The sequence below is a fragment of the Ceratotherium simum genome, chromosome 24, assembly GCF_057802395.1.
Source record: "Ceratotherium simum simum isolate JZ-2026a chromosome 24, ASM5780239v1, whole genome shotgun sequence".
Lineage (NCBI taxonomy): Eukaryota > Metazoa > Chordata > Mammalia > Perissodactyla > Rhinocerotidae > Ceratotherium > Ceratotherium simum.
The window spans coordinates 38,429,719-38,453,393 of record NC_141923.1 but is presented as its reverse complement, the minus strand read 5'-3'; the positions used below and the strand labels follow the sequence as shown (position 1 = coordinate 38,453,393).

Here is a 23,675-nt window from a genome sequence, read left to right as displayed (position 1 = left end):
ATGGGGGGGGAAGAGGCCATTTGAAATCCAAGGCCACGGTGTGGGTCTGCAGTTGGAGGGGGGGTGGGGACTGCGGTGGAGAGTAGGAAAGAGCAGGCCCTTCTAGAGGAGGTGCTGCTCCCTGGTGCAGCCCATGAGAATGCAGGCCCAGGTTGCTAGATCTTCTACTTTCCCCAGAGTCTCTGGAAATCCTGATTTGTATGTAAAATTTCCTGGTTTTCAAAATAATTTTCAGGTCACACAAAACCTGCCTGCAAGCTGAATGTGCCCCATAAACTACCAATTTAGTTTTTGTTTTTAGGTGGAAGAATTAACTATCAAATCTAAATATGTGAATTTTGGGGTTTTGTTTGCATGTGTAAGTCTATAGAGCTGAATCTGTGCTGTAGAAATCCGTTAGTTGGATACTCTCATCGTGAAAGGTAATCAATAAGCCATTAACCCTGTCTGTCCAGCCAGACTGCAGGAGTCTTGAGGATTAGGAATGTGTTAATGTTTCTTCAGTAGCCTCTACTGTAGGGGTTTTTTTTTTCTTTTTGTAAGATTAGCCCTGAGCTAACATCCGTTGCGAATCCTCCTCTTTTTTGCTGAGGAAGATTGGCCCTGGGCTAACATCTGTGCCCATCTTCCTCTACTTTATGTGGGACACCGCCACAGCACGGCTTGACAAGTGGTGCGTTGGTCCGCGCCCGGGATCCGAACCTGCGAACCCCGGGCTGCCAAAGAGGAGTGCACGATCTTAACCACTATGCCACTGGGCTGGCCCCCTTTACTGTAGGTTTTTTTTTTTTTTTTTTAAAGATTTTATTTATTTATTTTTTCCCCCCAAAGCCCCAGTAGATAGTTGTATGTCATAGCTGCACATCCTTCTAGTTGCTGTATGTGGGATTCGGCCTCAGGATGGACGGAGAAGTGGTGCCTCGGTGCGCGCCCGGGATCCGAACCCGGGCCACCAGCATCGGAGCGTGTGCACTTAACCACCAAGCCACGGGGCCGGCCCTACTGTAGGTTTTTAATGAAGTATTCGTGAATGGATTGCCTGGTTTCATTTCTAATATTACATTCTATGACTTGACTTTTAGCAAATAAAAAGAAACATTGACGAAAAGCAGGCCCGGCTGTATCAGACTCTGAATGCAGGCAAGCAGCTGGTGGCCTCTGTGGGCTGTCCTGAGCTAGAGGGCCAGACTGCACGACTGGAAGAGCAGTGGTTGTCCCTGAACAAAAACGTGGACCATGAACTGCACAGACTGCAAACGCTTCTCAAGCATCTGCTCAGGTGTGTCTCCTCAGGGATTGATCCGCGTCAGATTTTGCCGTGGAGGAAGACCTCAGAGGGACTCTGCAGTCACCAGGTCTTACGTGTGGTCCCCCTGTGTATGGTGTTTCTTGGACACTCTGAAGCAGTGGGGTCCCTCTTCTGGGCTAAATGGGGTCTAGAGTCTCATGTTGGTTTGCTAGACTCAGGATAATATGTCATCAGTTCTGTGGAAACTAGGAATTATGTTATAAAATTATGCACATGTTACCTTTATGCCATTATGTTGCTCTTTCTTACCCTCTTCCAAAAGTTTTAAAATTTAAAAAAGTCGAATAATTTTAGGTAACAGAATAGTTTGAAAAAGACTTTGTAGTTCTTCAGAGAATTATTTTTGCTCAGTTGATCTAATCTTGAGCCCTTAAGGAAGGTAGACAACGTAGAACATTTAAACCTGATTCTCATCGTCGCCTCTCAGGCTGTCTTAACCCAAAGAAGTTTGAAGTTACAAGAGGGACAGCATTTTGCTTGGATATTTTCATCATAGCAGATAAATATGTTGGCATCCAGCCAATAATGGTTTGCTGTTATACCACTTATACAAATACAGGTGATATTTTTACTATAAATAAATCTATAGAGGACATTTGATGAATAAAAGTAATCTCTGTCCTTGCCCATGGGTTTCCTTTTTTGTAGCTGTAATAAGAAATTTGAAAAAGAATATCTTAGACCTTAAAATGCCTCTTTATTCTTGATTAGTCGTAATAGAGTCATAGAAAATTCCAGGAGCATCAGATTTGGGGCATGGGATAAAACAGGGTATAATCCTTAAAAACATCATGATTTTCTGAATCATAGGGCTGAGCAACAAAGGAAAACATCCGGTAAAGTAAGAAGAAACCATGCTTATGATGTATATCATCAATGGAGTACGTTTCTAATTTCCTTTCTCTCACTTTACTCCTATTAGTTATAACAGAGATTCGGGTCAGTTAACCAAATGGTTGGAATCTTCTCAGCAAACTCTGAATTACTGGAAAGAACAGTCCCTGAATGTGTCTCAGGACTTGGATACAATCAGGAGCAACATAAACAGTTTTTTGGTAAGTTGCAACAGAATACACTCAAATATTTATTGGTCAGAAATAAACATCAGGATTGATGTGAAAGTTTCCAGAATCGTTTGTGGATAAGGGATAAGACCTTGGCTAACAACAGCTGTGTTCTTCAAATTTAGAACTATTTGTTTATACTCTTCATTTATACATTTATATTAATGATAAAGTATATTTTTTATTGACCCTATAAAATAACTATAAATTTAAAACTTGCTCTGACATGGGGCATGTTTTACAAATGCAGAAAATAACTCCCTTGTCCCCCCCAAAAACCTCACAGGATTATTAGTTCATAAATGTTAAAGTTAATAATACATGGTCTTAAATTGTTGTGTACAAAACTATTTCTATTAAAATGTTATTCTATTGTTTTGAGATTTTTTTTGAAGAAAGTATTAGTTCTATAATATAAATTACACTTTTGAAACCTTTTAGTCTTTTCCCTTACTCTTTTCTTTTTTCCATTTTTTGTATTTTGTAGCTATGATTACTCTCTTTGATATTAAAATGTACATATTTTAAAGCATACTTGAAAAAGACCTATAAATACACAGGAAAGATTTTAGATATTTTAGTTAAAAATTTGTTGCATTTAGTTCATTTAATATGAACTTTGTGTTGTGTTCCATAGTTTTTTTAAAGTTGAAATGATGATTTGTCTATTTTTTTAAATATTTATCCACTAGATCATAAACCACTCTAAGGATAGGAATTCCATCTCTTGTTCCCCACCATACATATATCTAATGCCTGGAACATGCCTGACACTTAGTGGGAAAAATGTGTGTGTGTGTGTGCACTTGCACGAACGTGCATGAGCACATTTACACATACGCATACAAACATTTACTATTTGAATTGACGTCAGTTATTTAGTTCTGGACCCTAACTAGTTATTCTGACTCTTAGTTACTCTGGCTGTATTTAAATTTTGAAAGTTTCTAAATTTTAAAACTGTTCCCGTTAGGAATTTTCAAAGGAACTGGATGAAAAGTCCTCCTTGAAGACTGCCGTTATAAGTACTGGGAACCAACTTCTTCACCTGAAAGAAGCTGATACGGCTACACTGAGAGCTTCTTTAGCACAGTTTGAACAAAAGTGGACAATGCTCATAACTCAACTTCCAGATATTCAAGAAAAACTTCACCAGGTAAGTATTTAAAGACCCAGCATTTGAATTAGCATTCACTTGTTAGCTCACAACTCCTTTAAAATTATTTCTCTGACTCAATAATTTTCATTGACACTACCTATTTTTCTCTGGCACGACTGAATATAGGTCTTAATTACTGAACTCTTCTCCAATGGGATCTTTCTTAAGAGAGAAATCAGGCTTAATTACTTTATTTCCCAGTTTATCTGCACCACTGTGTTAGTTTATGTGAAGGTCATTGTCATTGTTTTGAGGTCACTTATTCTTAGCTCGAATGCTGGGTTTGTTTTTGTAAGTAACCTACACAATTATGTAGCAAGACCTTTTATCAAACCAGGTCTCGTCTTTAGTGATGCCCTGAATCATTTTGTTAACTGCAGGTAATTAAATGGAAATGGTTTTGTCCTTGCAGCTTCAGATGGAGAAATTGCCGTCTCGTAAAGCAATCACAGAAATGATGAGCTGGATGAACAATGTGGAACGTCAAACTGCAAATGAAAACTCTGAGCACTCACTGAGTTCTGCATCTCAAGTTAAAAATCTCCTTAAGAAGTACAAGGTAATTATACAAAAAGAGCCAGAAGCCTTTTCATTAAATAAGAAGGCAAGTCAGTCAGAGGGGGAATACTAAACAAAGAGACATGTAGGATATAATCTAGAAAAACTAATCCTAGGGGGCTGGAATGGGATGGTGGATGATTCTAAAAACATAAGTTAGTATACTTGCTCATATTCTGCCTACATTCCTTTGGTAGCTCCCATCACCACAGGACAGAATCCAAGCTCTCAACTGGCTCTGGCCCCTCTTTACCTCTCCAGCCTCACCCTTTCATCCCCCCACGTAAACCCTGGACTCTGCCTGAACCAAATGATTTGCAGTCCCTCAACTGCTTCTGGTGCTCTCCCTGCTCATGGTTTTGTACATGCTGCACCTTCAGCCTGGAATTCCAGTGCCCCACTTTTAGTTGTAGAAATCCTCTTAGTCATCCTTCAAGAGTCAGCTCAAGTATCTTCTCATTTGGAAATCTACCTCTGACCCTCCCAGCCAGATCCGTTTACTTTTGGAGATTAGGTGTCTCTGGGGCACTATCGATAGTTCCTATCACACGGTATTATAATTATTTGCTTGCTTGCCTGTTTCCCCACCTTGACTCAGCTTCTTGAGAGCAGGGACTATCCTTCACCTCCCTGAAATAGCATACCTAGCCCAATACCTGGCATCCAATGGGTGTTAAGTAGATGTTTTTTGAATAAGGGAATGCATATGGAAAAGTTGATATCCTACAAACAGATATGAATGTGGCCTTCTCTATGACATTTGATTTCAAGTAGGTTTAACTAACATTTAACACACCACACACAAACATTTATTGTGTGCCAGGCAATGTGTTCACCACTAGGAACACAGAGATGAATGAAGACCCCGGTCATTGCTTTCAAAGATCTCACAGGCTGATGGATCTAGCCTTTGGTAGGCAGAGGATGAATGGCTTAATCATAAAGCATGTTAGCAAGACTTTTATTTGTATATACTGTCACATCCTAACTTCAGTGAGTAGTAGAATCTTTAGTGGGTCCACATGTATGTATTTTCACAGGCTCTAGTAACCTAGCACATACCACATGGTTTTCCCCCCCAGATGTCTCCAAAGGAAGTGCTAAAACTCACCAGGATAAACCCAACTAGTGTCAGACTTGACAGAAACATGTTTGGCCCTGGGGGGTTTACGATTGCTGTAGAACTTAAAGTTATCCAAACTGGGAGACCCAGACTGTCTCCAGAGGAACAGAAGCTGCCTAAACTGGCAAAGTTCCTTAAAGTGTCCTGGGTTTTCTGGGAGAGTCTTAATTCAGACTTCCCATCCTGTCATTTCCATGAGCCTGCAGGGTGGCTCCCGATTCCAGTGTACTTCTCATAAGCCTCTCTCAGGAACCCTTTGTCAGTCTCTGGGTCCTGATTTTGGTTCAGATGATGCAGCTGTACCATACATGCTGCTGCCTCTGACTTTTCAGTCTGTCTGAAAGCAGTGAGTCTCTCTGTTCCCAGGCATGTGGAATTCCCCAAAAGACTCTCCACTCAGATAATGCAGACACCTGGTGGGGTTGGGGGGAGGGTAGAACACAACACTGGGTGACAGGTTCCCCTTGATTAATGGATGGGAGCTTGGCACCCCCTAGAGTGCCCCAAAAGGAAATCTGGTTCATCTAAGCTACTTCAGTCCAAGCTTTGGTTGATTTTGTTTTGTTTGTTTGTTTTAGGAGTTTAGAATGGAAATGGACTATAAACAATGGATAGTTGACTTTGTTAACCAGTCATTACTTCAGTTAAGCACCTGTGATGTAGAAAGTAAGCGCTATGAGAGAACAGAGTTTGCAGAGCACCTGGGAGAGATGAACCGCCAGTGGCACTGGGTACACGGAACACTGAACAGAAAGGTGTGTCCATGGTGATGGGTTGTAATTAGTATTTGGGTGGTGAACATGATGTAATCTCTGCAGAAATAGAAGTATAATGATGTACACCTGAAATTTATACAATGTTATAAACCAATGTTACTGCAATTAAAAAAAAAAAAAGAAAGAAAGGTGTGTCCGCATGTCACCATTTGATGTATGATTTGGTTTTTGCAAAATATCACCTCTGAAAAATTTGAAAAGACATTCGTATAGTTAATTTACAGTTAAGCCTGATAATCATCTCAATTAGAGCCCTTTTCTAAATCCTATGTTTCAGCATTCCTATTGGTGCATATAAGAGAGTATGAAAATGGTTCTTATATTTCTTTGAGATTCCTTAGTAGGAAATTGTTTTAGGCAAGTGAAGAGGAGAAATTTTATTTAAGATGTCCAGTATTATGTGAGGCTACTAAATGGCCAGAGATTTTGACATTTTCTGTGAAAGTAGATATTCAAAAGCAGCAAAGCTATTTCAGCTTTGAAAAGATTATAAAAAGGAAGAAAAGTGTGGCCTTGTGGTAGACTTTTTCATTCCATGACTCTGAAAAGATTAAGAAAACTTATTCTTGGAAAAATGTTTGATATTTATATATAATTGGTAGTGACAAGAGGTTGATTTCTTTATTGTGTAGAGGATGCATACAAACGGGTTTATACAATTGAGATTCAAGTACACGAACGGACAAAGAACATGAACAGACAATTCACAAAAGAGAAAATTATAATTAGCCAATAAATATAGAAAGATTATAACTTAGTTATCAAACATTTGAAATAAACATTAATGTAACATTATACTTATTAAATTTTTCTTATTTAATAAGATAAAGATAAAGCCATCACATTCATACATTACAGATAATGGCTTACATACCCTTTTGGAAAGCATTCAGAAAATTTCCAGAACCATAATCATCATCTTATCTCTTAACCCAGCAGTCCACCTCTTACACATTTATCTTAAGTAGATAGTCCTCCAAAAAGAAAAAGATAGGTGCACAAAGTGTTCAATTCAACATTTTTATACTGGTGAAAAATGTAGACTGCCTTAATTTACAACTACAGAAGAATAATTATTCAAATTATACTGTGTCCATTTGATGAAATATTGGGCAGCCTTTTAAATTAATATAAGGCAGATGTCATAACACAGCAAGTGCCTACGATGTATTGGAAAAGGAATATAAAACTTTACATATGCTGTGATTGTAACCTAATCAAATTGTAAGCATTAGAAATGAGAAGAATCACAGACATTACAAACAATAATTAGTTTATTAAGTTGATGAGTGTTTTCTGATTTTTGATGTTGACTTAATTTTTAAGTGACTCTAATGAAGAGAGTCTGGGGAAAGAAAATTTTCTTAAGCTTTACATATATCAATAAGTGATGCAATGAAAAAATATTGAATGTTAGCAACATGATTTTATTTTGTACAGATATTGTGGAACTCCAAAACAGCCAGCTTTCTTGGCAGGTTAGCTTTTATTTCAAATGTTAGATTTTTTTTTTTTAAAGAGGATTTTAATTCTATTTCCTGATTTATGATTCTTTACTCCAAAAGTTATGGGGAAATCTTATGCAAAATATTAGAAATCTGAGAAGAAACAAAATTATCCTATTAAAAAGAACGTGTCATGACGTTTACATTTTAAAGCATGTGGTTCAAAATAAGAATTTAATTTTCTTATTTATAACTTGTAGATACAACATTTAGAACGACTTTTGGAAAGTATCACAGAGAATGAAAATAAAATACAGATTTTGAACAACTGGATGGAGGCACAAGAAGAGAGACTGAAAACTTTACAGAAACCTGAAAGTGTGATCTCTGTGCAGAAGCTGCTCCTGGACTGTCAGGTGAGAAGGCACACACCACCTGTCCCACGCGGCTGGATCACGCAGTTTCGTCACCACTTGTGTCCCAAGGAGTGGGGCAAGCTGCTGTAGTTTCTGGGGGTTCTCCTCCAAACCCCCATGTGTTTTCTTTCTTATGTAAAATGGATAATCATCCATGGGTTTTATGAAATTGCGAAACGCTTTTTTTATGATAAACAGAAGATATTCTCATGGTTATTGTTGTTCTTAAGAGATTTGAATGTTACTCCTGAGAAAAAACATTCAAAGGGAATTTTGATTTAGATGGTTTCCAACTTTTGTGTTTTTCATTAATTTACCCAATATTCACAGAATTACTCTGAAGTTTCTATTATTTTTAGTCCTTCATTCTGTTTCTTCAGATGAAAATGATTTTCTTTTACCTACTGTGTAATGTGTTCTAAAAGGACCACCCATCCCTGGGAACCACTGTCTAAATCACATTTGGGCTTGAGGGTGTTGGCTGTGCCCTTTTTTTTGTTCAGTTGTCATTTGCCAGGTCACTTAGCCTTTGAGGTGCCCTCACCCAAAGGTAGATTAATCCCCCTTGAGCCCTGCCCTGACGGTCTTGCTCCCTATTGAAAACATTTCAGCTGCCCCCGTAGCTGCAGACAGCATAGGTTATGCTGCTTCTGTGCCTACCACAGAACGTATGGCACCACTCACTGTCGGGGGTGGAAAGTCAGCTCAGACCGCAATTCTACTTAGAAGGCTACAGAATAATACTCGACATAGTATGTGAGCAGCAACACCACCGTAAGAGATCTTTTCACATGGTCATATTCTGTTTCTAACTACCCACTAGCCATTTCCACTTTAGAATTCTTACAGCCACCTTGGATTCCACATACCTCCTGACTGAAAGCCTACGTTCCATAGCTCAGTGCTGCACCACCCCCAACAGGCCAACCTGGTTTCACTTGAATTCTAAGCCATGCATGTCATGGGGTATCATCACTGTTTCCCAGATGAGAAAATGCAGACCTCGGGGTTTGATGACTTAATGCCTGCAAACAGCCTTTACAGGGTAGACATGGAATGGGGACTAGCTCTCCTGGACTCTTTCTACTATACCATGATGATAAGGACTTGTTACTAGACTCTTCTAAAATCTAGAGCCATGTAATAATTGAAATTATTATAAAAATTCATGTTATGAATGTAAATTCATATTTTAATAATTCATTGTAAAAATGGAATTGAGTGTGTTATAAAATGTCTTTGGTGTAATGTTATTTCATTATATACTCTAATGGTATTTTTACTTGAAAAGAGTTAACTCCTGTTTCTTACACCTTATTAATTGTTTTGTAATATTTTGCATATGAAAACCTTTTTCTCTTGCCCTTTCAGGATATAGAAAATCAACTTGCAATGAAATCTAAAGCCCTGGATGAGCTGAGACAAAGTTACCTGACTTCAGCGAGTGGGACAATGCCGTTGTTAGAAGATACAGCGTCCAAAATTGATGGATTATTTCAAAAGAGGAGCACTGTTGTCAACCAGGTACTAGAATTCATTTGAAGTGTACTATTTCTCTTCACATATCCTTCGTTTATCTCATTTGTTGTTATTTAATCATGGAGACTTGCTCCAGACTGTAAACTGAAAAGTTGCTGCAAAATATCCTGAAGTAAAGTGGAGAAAAGCATTTCAAATCTTGGTTTTTTGCACTGGATAGTTAGAGACAAAGCCACCAGTTCCAACATCACTGGCAGGCTGGAAATCCACTTGGTTATCTTTGTTTTGTCTAATGTCCTCACACAGACAAAAATGTCTCCATACCCCCAAACCTAACGGAGCATCTGGCATTGTTTCCTCGCCAGAATTCAGGAGCAGCTACGAAGAAGCAGCTCAGATTTCCCACCTGCAAGGAGATGCCTCAGGGAGGGAGTGATCCTGTCTCACATAGCCTCTGTTAAGCTAGAAGCATGGTCAACTTAGGGAGAGCTCCAGAGGTGGGGAGAAACATAGCATGTGGCGAGGAGAAGGTATAGAGGAAGAGGGTGGACGATGTCTGGTAATTTCGTGAAAGGCATGTCAAAGTCTGCAGTTACCCTTTCCAGGAGGAGAGCATCAAAAGAGAAAGAACAGGCATCTCGAGACATTGCAACCTTGACACTTCCCCACAAATGGAGGGAGAAAACTAGAAATACTAACCAGTTATAGGTGTCTCCATGTTTCCTAGAGAGTCCTTGTTGTAGAGTATTTGTCATCTACTAAAATCTACTTTCAATCACTTGTTCCAAGAGGGAATTGAGAATACCCTATATGAATGAAATCCATAGGTGACCCTCAGCCTCATTCTACCACCAGAACTCAGGCAGGAAAGTAGAGATGAGCTTAACATATCTTGTGTGAGTCATTTGTTAAACATATCTTTTGAGGCACTATGCTCACTGCTGAGGGTACAAAGATAAGAAAATAAATGGGTCCTACCCTCAAAGAGCTCACAGGCTACTGGAAAAAATACAGTTGAACAGATAATTGCAACACAATTAATTACAATATAATAAAAATGTAGAGGATAGAAAAGATTAAATGAGATAATGCATGTAAAAAACATGCAGATAGTAAAGATGGTCCCTGACTTAACAATGATTTGACTTATGATTTTTTTACTTTACGACGGTGCAAAAGTAATACGCATTCAGTAGAAACTGAACGTCGAATTTTGAATTGTGATCTTTTCCTGAGCTAACGACATGCGGTAGGTTTCTCTCTAATGATGCTGGGCAGCAGCAGTGGGCCACAGTTCCCAGTCAACCACGCAATCATGAGGGTAAACAACAAATACAGTTACCACGATCCTGTACCCATATAACCATTCTGTTTCTCACTTTCAGTACAGTAGTCAATAAATTACATGAGATATTCAACATGTTATTATAAAATAGGCTTTGTGATTGATGATGCTACCCAACTTTAGGCTAATGTAAGTGTCCTGAGCCCATTTAAAGTAGGCTAGGCAAAGCTGTGATGTTTGGTGGGTTAGGTTTATTAACAGCATTTTGACAACATTTTCAACTTAGGTTGAGTTTATTGGGACATAACACCATCGTGAGTTGAGAAAATCTATACTAGCATAAGGATAAAGATATAGGTAAATGGAATAAAACTGAGAGTACAAAAATAAACTCTCACATTTGTGGTCAATTGATTTTTAACAAGGATGCCAAGACAATTCAGTGGAGGGGGCGAATAGTCTTTTCAAAAAATGGTACTAGAACAATTGGATATTCACATTCAAAAGAATGAAGTTAGGGGCCAGTTTGGCAGCCCAGGGTTCACAGCTTTGGATCCCAGACGCAGACCTGCGCACCACTCATTGAGCCATGCTGTGGCAGGTGTCCCACATACAGAGTGGAGGAGGACACAGATGTTAGCTCAGGGCCAGTCTTCCTCAGCAAAAAGAGGAGGATTGGCAAGAGATGTTAGCTCAGGGCTAATCTTCCTCACCAAAAAAAAAAGAAAGAGAGAAAAGTGAAATGATAAACCACAGAATGGAAGAAAATATTTGCATATTTAAGGAACTTTTATCTAGAATATATAAGGAATTTCTACAACTCAATAATAAAAGGAGAGAGAACTAAAGAAAAAAATGAACAAGTGATCCGAATAGACATTTCTCTAAAGAAGATATATAAATGGCCAAAATGCACATGAAAAGATGCTCAGTATCATTAATCATCAAGGAAATGCAAATCAAAACCACAATGAAATACCACTTCACACTCATTACAATAGCTGTAATAAAAAGACAGATAGTAACAAGTGTTAGCAAGGATATGGAGACATTGAAACCCCCACACACTGCTGGTGAATGAAAAATGGTGCAACTTCTTTGGAAAACAGTCTGGCAGGTCCTCGAATGGTTAAACATAGATTTGCCATATGACTCAGCAATTCTACTCCTAGGTGTCTACCCAAGAGGAATGAAAACATGTCTACACCAAAAACCTGAACATGAATGTTCATAACAGCATGATTCATAATAGCCAAAAAGTAGAAATAACCCAAATGCCCATCATCTTACAAATGGATAAATAAAAGTAGTATACCCATACAATGGAATATTATTCAGGCATAAAAAGGAATGAAGTAATGGTACATGCTGCAACATTGATGGCTCTGAAAGCATTATGCTAAGTCAAAGAAGCCAGTCGGGAAAGACCACGTATTGTATGATTCCATTTATGTGAAATCTCCAGAATAGGCAAATCTCTAGAGACAAAAGGTAGATTAATGGCTGAGGAAGAGTTGGGGAGGAATGAGGAGTGACTGCTAATGGGTATGGGCTTTCTCTTTGGGATGATGAAAATGGTCTAAAACTGATTAGTGATTGTATACTTTAAATAGGTGAATTGCATGGAATGTGAATTATGTCTCAATAAAGCTATTGTTTAAAAAAAAATGCAGAGGACACAATCTAGTTCATCCATCCATAAGCTGTCCGAAGTCGATATAGCCTTGTTTAAGAAAAAGAACTTTGAGTCTCTGCCTAGATAAAGATCCTGGCAGCACCATATTCTATCTGTGTCCTAGGGCAGGTACTTAACCTCTCTAAGCCTCAATTTCGTGGTCTATAAAATAGGGATGATAGTACCTACTCACTTCTTTCTACCTTTGTGGCAATGCCTATACTGCGCTCAATGAATGCTGCCCTACTGGCTGATTCCACTTTTAACATTTTGAAAATGTTCCTCCTTCTTATTGCTAGTGAAGTGAATTTTACTTAATGGTTTTCTTATCCTTTCCCTGAAACCACATGTGCCATTTCTTCTCCGTGAAGCTATAATATTCTATGGGGTTACCCTTAAGAGCACCGGAAGTTGCAAGAACTTTCTATGTGGAAGCCATGAAGGCCTGTGTGGACTGAACCATGGCAGTGCCTTGTGTAGCCATATGCCTGTAGGCACTTTTGTATCAGAATCATCTCTGCCACCCAGAGATGTCCACCTTTGAGAGGTACATCTATGAGGAGTTCCCTTCCTGCCTCCCTTTTTTCCTTCCTATCTTTTATTCTTTCTTAACTTAATGACTCTGGTTCTTTTTCTGAGCCATCCAGCCCTTATAAAGACATTTGGCCCACATAATTGCCAGTGTGAGACTAACTTTAGCATCTCAGGTTGTTTTTCTTCTGTCCCTGTTTTGGGCAGGGTTTGAGGAAGCCTCTCTATCACACTGGATGTGCAGTGCCCGCTGTATTTGTTAAGCAGAGAACAAAGGGCCTGAATGCAGGCCTGTGTGGTTACATCCAAAACTCAACATCACACTACAATTAAAGATGTCCAGTTGGGCCAACATAGTGATCACATTCCATTTCTACTCAGATCTTTATTTTAAATTGAGATATAACTAACATACCACAAAACTCACCCTTTTGAGTGTACAATTCAGTGGTTTTTAGTATATTCACAGAGATATACAACCATCACTACTATCCAATTCCAGAATGTTTTCATCACCTCACAAACAAACCCCTATACCCATTAGTAGTCACTCTTCATTCCTCCCTTCCCTTAGTCCCTAGAAACCACTAATCTACTTTCTATCTCTATGAATTTGCCTATTCTGGACATTTCATACACAGTCATGCACCACATAACGACATTTTGGTCAACAACTGACCACATATACGACAGTGGTCCCATAAGATTAGTACCATATAGCCTAGGTGTGTGGTGTGCCATCTAGGTTTGTTTAAGGACACTCTATGATGTTTGCACAATGAGAAAATTGTCTAATGATGCATTTCTCAGAACTTATCCCTGTCATCAAGAGATGCGTAACTGTAAATGGAATCATACAGTATGTATAGTTTTTTGTGTCTGTCTTCTTTTACTTAGCATGCTTTCAAGATTATCAATATTATAGCACGTATCAGGACTTCATTTCTTTTTATGGATGAATAACATTGCATTGCATGGATATACCACATTTAGTTTATCTGTTGATGGACATTTGGGTTGTTTCCACTTTTAGGCTATTATGAATCATGCTGCTGTGAATGTTTGTGTACAGGTTTTTGTGTGAACATAGGCTTTCAATTTTCTTGGGTATATACCTAAAAATAGAATTGGTGGGTCATCTGATAACTCTATATTTAACTTTTTGAGGAACTGCCAAACTGTTTTCTGTAGTGGCTGGACCATTTTACATTCCCACCAGCAATGTATGAGGGGTCCAGTTTTTCCACACTCTTGCCAACACTTGTTATTATCCTACTTTAATTATAGCCACTCTAGTGGATATGAAGTCGTATCTCATTGTGGTCTTGGTTTACATTTCCTTAATGACTGTGAATGTTGAGCATCTTTTCATGTGCATATTGGCCATTTGTATATATTCTTTAGAGAGATGTCTATTCAATTCTTTGCCCATTTTTTACTTTGATTATTTGTCTTTTTATTTTTGAGTTATAAATGTGCTTTATATAATAGATATATAAAAGGATATATGTATATATTCTTGGTTGTATCTGATATCATTTAAATGCTTCTGCTTCCATCCTTTCGTGATTATTAAAACATACTAGCTGATAAAATATGCCCGCCATTGCATTTCTTCCCACTTTGCACTTGCCCATCATTTTGGCCAAGCATGTTTCTCTCCAATTTATGCTTGCTCTCCCATAGTAGTCAGACTTAAGTGCCAAGTAACACAGGTAACATTCTACATTTATAATGCTTTGCAGTTTTCAGAGTGTTTGCACAGACACTATTTAATTTATGTTTTTGTTTATTATCTCTGTTTTGTGGATGAGGAAACAGACTCCAAGTTAAATAACTTGCCCAAGGTCAGAAAGCTAATAGAGTGTCACTGAAATGTGCACTTGCAGATTCTGATTCCTCACTCAGTGTTCTTTCCCTGGGCTGTTCCTCCCTCGGCTAGACTCTCTCCATGCAGATCCTTCTGGTCTCAGGGCTCTTTTCCATCACCTATTCTAAAACTTAGCCTTCTCTGATATTTTTTGTTCCTTGACCTACCCTTCCCACCTTCAATTAATCCCTAAAGCTCCTCTGATACTCTCAAGTGGAAATGCCTAAAGTGGATGCAATGGTAGAGTCCTTAGAAGAGAAAAAAGTGATGAGAGAGCCTCTTCTCAATCATTTTCTGTTTTTTTTTTTTTGTGAGGAAGATCAGCCCTGAGCTAACATCCATGCTAATCCTCCTCTTTTTGCTGAGGAAGACCGGCTCTGAGCTAACATCTATTGCCAATCCTCCTCCTTTTTTTTTTTTTTTTTCTCCCCCAAAGCCCCAGCAGACAGTTGTATGTCATAGTTGCACATCTTTCTAGTTGCTGTATGTGGGACGCGGCCTCAGCATGGCGGGAGAAGCGGTGCGTCTGTGCGCGCCCAGGATCTGAACCCGGGCCGCCAGTAGCGGAGCACGTGCACTTAACCGCTAAGCCACCGGACCGGCCCTCAATTATTTTCTAAATATTTTCTCTCTTTTCATATAGGTCAATGAGCTCAAAACCTCCATGCAGTCCATTTTACAGGAGTGGAAGATTTGTGATAAACTCTATGATGAAGTGAACATGATGACAATCCGATTCTTGTACTACATGGAACACAGCAAGCCTGTGGTTTTGTCATTGGAGGCCTTGACATGTCAGGTGCAGAGCCTTCAGGTAAATTAACCAGATTTTGGCAGAGTGCACTAGTGGCAGAAAATCTCCAGTGGATGCAAGTACAGCAATGGACATCTTTGCTTTTGTGCTCCCCACAAAACATTCATACAGCAGCATCATAAGCATAACTGGAAATTCCAAAATGTCTCACATGAGCTAAATGAGTGAAACTTTGTAAAAGTATACAATGCATTTTTCTTCATTTTTCATGTCTTTATTAGTTCATAACTTAAAGGTTTGGAGTTTTGGTGGGGGTCTTTTTTGCACACTTTTTGAAGTTCTAGTCTCAAATGAAAGAATGCCTTCTCAGTTGTTCTCTTGACATTTCTAATCATTTATCCCAGTCCTATTAAGGTTTGAGTGTTGTTATTATTGTGAAATAGCAACAAGTGTTGAAAAGCTGCTGCCATTTGAAGTAGCCAGGCCATTCTGGAGCTAACCTCCCTGCTCTGTTCTCTTAGTCTCTTCAAGACGAAGCTGAGAGTAGTGAAGGGAGTTGGAAGAAACTCCAGGAGGTTATTGGAAAACTCAAAGGTTACTGCCCCTCAGTTGCTGAAATAATTGAAGAGAAATGCCAAGATACTCATACAAGGTACGCATTAAGATACGATTTGATAATAGATCAGATATCTTCATCTTAGTGACATGGGGCAAATGAGGTGACATAGCCCTTGTAAAGTCTTATCTTCTTAAGCATCTGAGATGACTGGATTCTGGTCTCTTCTGCTTTGAAGGACCTAGTTCATGTAAGATTTGTTGTTGTGAAGGCTACTACCTGCCTTGTACAAGTGTTTGATATAATCAATCTAGAAATGCCCTAATTAAAGCCCCAGGGTAGCCACTTTCAGAAGGTGTGGACTAAATGCCCAGTGTGGTCCTTAGGGACACCAAAATCACAGACAAAAACAAACTAAGGAGTGGTCAGATGGACAATCTGTTTCACTGGAAACATTATCAGATGGAAGAAAGGGGATGTTAGGATACCTCTCGGGCAGGTGATTTTTGGGGTTGGAAGGAATTCTTTGATGAACTGCTTTGCTGAATGGGATATAAAAGTTGGCCTAAAGCTGATTTGCTCCAGACAGTAATGAAGAGGTTAAGCTACCCTCAGTGTCCAGCTCCACCCTTCCTCCGTGCAGATTCAGGTTCTCCTGCAAATCAACTTTGAACAAGTGTTTAACAAGGGACACCAAATTTGTATACCCTGCAGCGGTGTCTTCAGGTCTTGATCCCGTCCTTATTGGAAGAGGGGAAGGTGGGAGGGTAAGGAGGAACAGAGAAATATATCTGACTCCACATATGGTATCGGGGCCACCCTCAAAACGTATGGTGCTGTAGTTTGCTATTAAAGGGATTCAGCTGTCACCACTGCACATATGTGTTCAGATGTTCGCACAAGAATATATTGCAAAGCATGTTGAAAAAGACTAAAATGCTAATAGTCGTTATCGCTAGATTAATGAGATGTTGGGTCATTATTTTACTTTCTCTTTTAGATAGGTAGTTAGGTAGGTAGGTAATCTAGATATAGGGATAGATATAAATATACATGTTTTGTGGGTTTTGTTTTCTTTTTATTTTACAAAGAACATGTGTTGTGTTTATAATTGGGAAAAATCTTGTAAAAAAAGATTATTCTGATAAGATTTTTGAAATACATAAAAGTAAAGCAATTGTGCCATTTTTCACCCATTTAGCCAGGTTGAGGATGCTGTGAGACAAGCATTCTCATGTGCTTCAGGTGAGAATGTAAATATTATAATGGTTTCAGAAAGCAATTTGACCATATATACCCATAATCTTAAAAATGTTTACATATTTATATTCCTTGGCCCAATAATTTTCTCAGAAATCCAGTCTAAGACTAATATCTTGAAATATAGAAAAAAAACTTGTGAACCAAGCTGTATCTGAGCGTTATATAGGAAAGCAAAAATTGAAAAAATACTTCAATATCCATACTAAACAGGAATTTGGTAATTTAACTAAACCAAAAGCAGACCATTTGCAGATCATTATGTACAGCCCTTTAAAATTAGACTTACTTATTTTTTTATTAATAATATGGGGAAAACATTTTGTAAAAAGTTAAATGGGAAAGAAAGGCAAGATACTACAGTCTATATATGGAATAAAAACAATTTCCTTTATTTCCACTTTTATATAAAGGACATGTTGCTTTTGTAATTGGAAAATAAATTTGACATAAACACAATTTATGTAGGCCTATTTAAAGACCCCTCCATAAAATAGAGCCCCTCCCATGTGGAGAAAGTTTCATCAGGAATACAGTTCAGTACTTCCTCCACCTTTGCCTAAGAGACATTCATAATACAATAGATATTTCATGCCAATCACAAATTTTGCAGTTTTTGTTGAGAATTATAAAGTCAATTAAATATCCTAATTTGGACTTCTGTTTATGCAATGGTGATGCCATGAATAGAAAAGGCATTTAACAGTGTCTTCTTAACAATCCATCTGCTATTAACTTGCCAGTAGAGGGTGTGCATTGTGTTTTTGCTGCAAGAGAAAGGATGGAATGAGGGTCCTGTTGTTCATGTTGCCCTGACAGGTGGACCCAGGTAAATCAAGACATTGCCGACCAGCTGCAGAAGGCCCAGAGTCTGCTACAGCTCTGGAAGGCCTATAACAGCGCTCATGCTGACGCTGCAGCAAGGCTGGAGCAGCAGGAAGCAAAGTACCGACAGCTCACAAACATCAACATGTCTGGAAACAACCTGGCAGAGATCCTGACCCCCGCCCTGCAGGACATAAAGGTGAGTGCAAAGTCCATTGGGAAAACCAAGGCCACGACAGCCCAACAGACAGGGCCATGACTCAGGGACTAGACAGACCACAGGGACAGAGAAAGGATCAGAGCAGGTGACCAGGCTGTGTAGGACATGGGCAAGGGTGGGAAGTGTGGGATTGGGAGGGACAGGTCACAGCTCAGAGAGGAGGTCTAGGGAGCAGGTAGCTGGGTCAGGGGCACCTGACACCACCTTTTCCAAGTCTCCCCTTTCACTCCAGCAGGTGAATCTCTAAAGCAAAAGCCTCATAAAGTCTCAAATGAAAGCAAAAGTATCTTAACTCATTGTGATATCTAAGAATAGTAAATGTTGAATCTCTTGCTTTAGAAATAATCATGTGGGTATAATGATTTTTAGACTACTATATTTAAGAGTTGTATAATTTCCTCTGTGGATTTATCCTATTATGTTAATAAATGCCCAGAAAGTGAATATATTCTAGTTTTAAATTGGGTGACCAGATGCATTTTGTATCTTCTGAGACTGTGGGTCAAATCGAAAAGTATTAACCAATTTAGAGAGACAAGAAGCCAACAGATGTGATCTATATTTCTGATCAACTTCTACCTGATCTGTTGTTTAAAAAAAAACAAAAAACAAATTTTACACACACACTATTTCCAGAGTGGCCCTAAAATCAGCTCAATTAAGGAGATTCTACATTCTTTGCAAATCAATCCATTTATGTCAGAAAGTCTCAGGCAGAGAACAGGGCTGTGTTGATTCTTAAAATGGCATTAAGGCAGATCCGCAAAGTGTTCCATGATTAGAAATATAAAACACAGGCCTCTACCCAAGTGGTCTTCAGTTTCTGAAAACTAGAAGCCCCAAATCTAGGGCCGGCCCTGTGGCTTGGTGGTTAAGTGCGCGCGCTGCGATGCTGGCGGCCCGGGTTCGGATCCCGGGTGCGCATCGAGGCACCACTTCTCCATTCATCCTGAGGCCGAGTCCCACATGCAGCAACTAGAAGGATGTGCAGCTACGACACACAACTATCCACTGGGGCTTTGGGGGGAAAAAATAAAATAAATAAAATCTTTAAAAAAAAAAAAAAAAAAAGAAGCCCCAAATCTATTGATCAGTGGTCAGTGTTAGCTCTGAACTGACAAATTTCAAAACAGCACTACAGTTGTGCATCATATAAACAATGCTTATCTTTTTTTGCTCTTTAAAATAAACCATAACAAAAAAACATGCCCACAATTTCAGGGCAGAAATTCTCCTAGATGTTGATGGAGTGGCAAGGGGTGGGGATTTGTGTTGTGAAAGGAGAAGGAGATGTTTTGTGATCACTTTTTCTTCTCCAGGAGCTGCAGCATGATGTGCAGAAGACAAAAGAAGCCTTTCTCCAAAATTCTACTCTCCTGGATCGACTCCCACGGCCCACAGAGTCCAATACCAGCGTGCTCCTCTCTGGTCAGCTGCACTCCCTCCAGAGGGCTTCTTACCTGGAAAAGATGCTGCTTGTGAAAGCAAATGAATTTGAGGTTCATCTTATTTTTCCATTTAAATTGTAGTCTGGGCCATTTGCACACTATCCTCAATTCCTTGTATCCTATGAACTAAGAGTTATTAGTGCTTTGTGGACTGCTCCTTAGGGGTAGCTGCAAAATAAAGCTGCCCCAAACATATCTGCCTGCCATTTGACATGATTCTTCAGCCATGTGATTCTTCAATCCCATGGGCAATGGGCAGATCTGAGCAAACATGTCTTCTTCGCTGATCATGTTAAAGAGGTGTTAGATTTCCTCCGCTGTTCAGATTTCACAGTTATTTGCATCTCCAAGTAGGGTAATTAAGTCACAGAAGTAGCTGCTTAAAGCATGGCCATTTCTTGTATTCTTTATTCACTTTTTGAAAAGCCTTTGGTGCATGAGCTGTCAAAAAGCTACATAGAAGGCCATATGTCACATCTCAATACCAGCAGGAAAAAAATGTTTAACCAGCAGGACTGAGGGAGCAGAGTACTCACTGACCCTCTCTGCATGCCCTCTGAAGCAGGTGATTTCTTGAAGGCTCAATCTTTGCCAGAGGCACAAAGTGAAAATCAGGAGTCTTCTGAATATTCAAGATAATAATGAGCTGCTAGGGGTTGAAAACAACTTGAACTTTTATCAGCTCCCAAGGCTGTGCTGAATTCTGTTATATATGCACATGAAAATTGTTTCTAATGGAAGTGTCTCTCATTCTAGGTGGTTCTATCACAGTTCAAAGATTTGGGGGACCAGTTGGAATCTTTAAAACGTCTTATTATGCATGAAGAAGAAAATTTGGATAAACTGTATCAGCAAGAAAAAGAAGAAAATCATGACTTATTCCTGGTATTGCCAATATTTGTCGTTCCTAAGGGCTTAGACTTACCATAGGATAAAAAATAAGCTAATTACTGTCGCGTTAGAAAATCTGTATCTTAACTCTTGAGCACAGTCATTTATACGCTGTTCATTCTTGCCCTATTTTCCCTAAGGTCTGGAAAAGTATGACAACGTAGGGATCTATTTTAGTAATATGCCACAGTAATTTTACTAGATTTTTAAATTTTGATGTCTTTGCTAATTAGCTTCAGTGAACTAGAATAATCTAGGAATCTAGGCTGTTGTGATTAATTGAATTTTTCTAGTTAGTCAAACATCGAAAGTAAAATATCCTATTAAATTAATTATATATTTTTTCCTTCTTTCTTACGTTAGTGAGTTTAGTATAGTTAACATAGATGAATGGAAGAGTTAAAGGATTCTGGATCTTACAGACTCCTAAGGACCAATATTCATAACCTAGATCAGGAGTCAGCAAACTATGGCACACTGTCCGAATCCAATCCACCACTTGTTTTTGTAAATAAAGTGTTGTTGGCACACAGTCATCCCTCCTGTTGACACGTTGCTTATGGGAGTTTTCTTGCTACAAGGGCAGAGTTCAGTAGTTGCAACAGGGATCATATAGCCCATGCAACAGAGATCATATAGCCCATAAAAGTCTAAAATGTTTATGACCCAACCCTTCACAGAAAGTTTGCTGACCCTGACCCAGAGTATCACGGCAGAGTTCTATAGTGATAACATGGGTATTGTGAAGGATGTTTGCTTAACATATTGTTGATCTAGAGGCTGTGCCTGGAATATCATCTTAAAATAAAATTTTGATGAGTTTGCTTTCTTGTGATTTCACATTCTGCCACAATATGGGTGTTGAAGTATCATGCTTTGCTAGGGTTATTTTAAGGATTAAATTTTCATTTGATTTTTAGGTAAACTGCATGATCTATTGAAGGTCAAGTTGTTGGCAGGCCAAATGGGACTTGAAGGTCCAGAATGGGTCTTTTAAAATAGAAAGCTCATTTCAGTATTCCTCAAAGGCAAAATCTGAGATCACTCTCTATTTCTTGGGCTGTTTAGGTTCTGACCATATGTGCAGCTTGTTGCTCTAGAAAAGCCACAGGATTGAGAGGTCTGGGTTCAGGTCCAATTCTAACACCAGCTAGCTATTTGACTGTGGGCAAGTCATTTACCTATTTAGGCCCCAGTTTTCCCTTATCTTTGACATAAGGATGGTCTACAAGATTTCTGAGGCCTTTTCATCACCTGGATATCTTATTGGCATCCAAAAATCAGGAATTTAATTTTTTTTTCCTAGAATCACGTGCTGACACTGACAGCCCAGTCACCTGACATAGAACACTTGAATGAAGTAAGCCTCAGGCTCCCGCTCAGTGACGTCGCTGTAAAGACATTACAAAACATGAACCGGCAATGGACTCGGACTACGGCGAAAGCACTGGAACGCTGCAGGTCAGAGGAGCCCGTCTCTCACCATCTGGTTTCAATTAGGGTAAAGTTAATGGCTTGAGCTCAGTAATGTCATTGTTACATGGCTCTGTTTTGTTTGTTTTTAAACATTTGTAGTGAGCTTCAGGGAACTGGATTGAATGAAAAGTTTCTTTATTGCTGTGAAAAGTGGGTCCAACTTTTGGAGAAGATAGAAGAGACGCTCAAGGCAAATATTGCTGACAGCCTTCCAGCTCTCCTGGACCAGCAGAAAACATATGAGGTAAACCTGTGCTCTCTGCCGCCTAGCACCCCTCACCCTGGGGCAGGCGTCAGGGAGCGATAGATTTAAATAAAATATAGAGAGTACCTTTCAATCCCTAGACCCAGAATGTGTGTCTTTAAGCAAATTCAGTTGTCAGTTGATCATTTGTAAAGTTCTCACACATTTCATAAATTTGAACATTTCGTTTTACTGTTCTATTTTATTAATGACAGAACTGCTAGATTTTCTGCAGTAGGTGGAAGCGTCTAGCACAACTTTGCTTTCACAGGATGCAAACATTATACGACCAATTTAAAGTACTTCAATTCATCTTTGCATTTTCACCGAATAATTCTCTAAAATATTGAAGCACTTGTTGTAATTATAATTGTAGCATTAGTAATTTCACAGAGGAGTTTCCCCAGGTTTGTGCTGATGCTTATTTGAAAATCCTCCTGGTGGTTATAGCCAGATCCTGCATTTCAAAAGTGTTCATGATTAATTTATTGTAACTTTTCAGTGTAACAGATTTAAGTCTGTGTTGTTGCAGTAAGATCATCCAGTGAAAATGAAATCTGTCCAGTCAAAAAGCTAAGTGACCTTGAATAAGTTACTGGACTTCCTTACCCCTTCGTTTCCTCCTCTCAAATGGATCTAATAATATTACTCAAGTCCTAAGGTTGAGGAATAAGTGAGACAATGTATGTTTTACACAGTGCCTAGCAAATAGTAAACGGCCAATAAATGGACATTAGATGTAGTTATTATTAGACCTATTTGCTTCTAGGATTATATTCATAGGTGATGTTGATGTGATGGTTGGACATTTTTTTGCAATTGGGCTCAAATAATTTGAAAATTAATCATCTCACTTATCCTCTGTGAGCTTCAATTTTAATAGGAAATATAAGTTCCAGAATCATAAAATGAATTCTACTTGTGCTATTTTATATTTTAACTCATATACAGATGTTAGAAGCTGAAGTTTCTATAAACCAGACAATTGCTGATTCCTACGTCACCCAGTCCTTACAACTCCTGGACACAACAGAAATCGAGAAGAGGTAAGCTGTCTGGGGCTTGAGATGGTTGTGGGTGTGTGGAAGGTAGTGCAGTCGGAACAAGCCTTCCACCATGTGAATCTTGACCATGTCAGTACCCTGTGGCCATGTCAGTTGCCTGACATGTCTTTGGCCTGTATATTAGGGGCCAGTCTTTTGACTGTATATTAGGATGGAATCTTGCTATGTGACCATAAAAACATCAGTGGCACTGTTCCCTATGATAGGTGGGTGGTGTTAGCAGACCAGACACTTTGCAAATACCGCC

The 23,675-nt window shown here is 39.0% G+C and overlaps 1 protein-coding gene across 10 annotated transcripts in view; it reads left to right on the top strand.

The window, feature by feature from the left end:
- Window positions 1-23,675, top strand: part of SYNE2 (spectrin repeat containing nuclear envelope protein 2) — a 267,254-nt gene that overhangs the window by 191,126 nt on the left and 52,453 nt on the right. For all 10 annotated transcript variants that reach the window (XM_087448388.1, XM_087448395.1, XM_087448393.1 and 7 more), the window contains 15 exons: window positions 1,083-1,279; window positions 2,232-2,364; window positions 3,347-3,529; window positions 3,945-4,091; window positions 5,792-5,968; window positions 7,695-7,850; window positions 9,222-9,374; window positions 15,334-15,504; window positions 15,966-16,096; window positions 18,080-18,284; window positions 19,625-19,804; window positions 20,510-20,638; window positions 21,951-22,105; window positions 22,220-22,364; window positions 23,316-23,410. In XM_087448388.1, coding sequence (XP_087304514.1) covers window positions 1,083-1,279; window positions 2,232-2,364; window positions 3,347-3,529; window positions 3,945-4,091; window positions 5,792-5,968; window positions 7,695-7,850; window positions 9,222-9,374; window positions 15,334-15,504; window positions 15,966-16,096; window positions 18,080-18,284; window positions 19,625-19,804; window positions 20,510-20,638; window positions 21,951-22,105; window positions 22,220-22,364; window positions 23,316-23,410 — 2,357 coding nt within the window. The remainder of the gene's footprint in view (window positions 1-1,082; window positions 1,280-2,231; window positions 2,365-3,346; window positions 3,530-3,944; window positions 4,092-5,791; window positions 5,969-7,694; window positions 7,851-9,221; window positions 9,375-15,333; window positions 15,505-15,965; window positions 16,097-18,079; window positions 18,285-19,624; window positions 19,805-20,509; window positions 20,639-21,950; window positions 22,106-22,219; window positions 22,365-23,315; window positions 23,411-23,675) is intronic.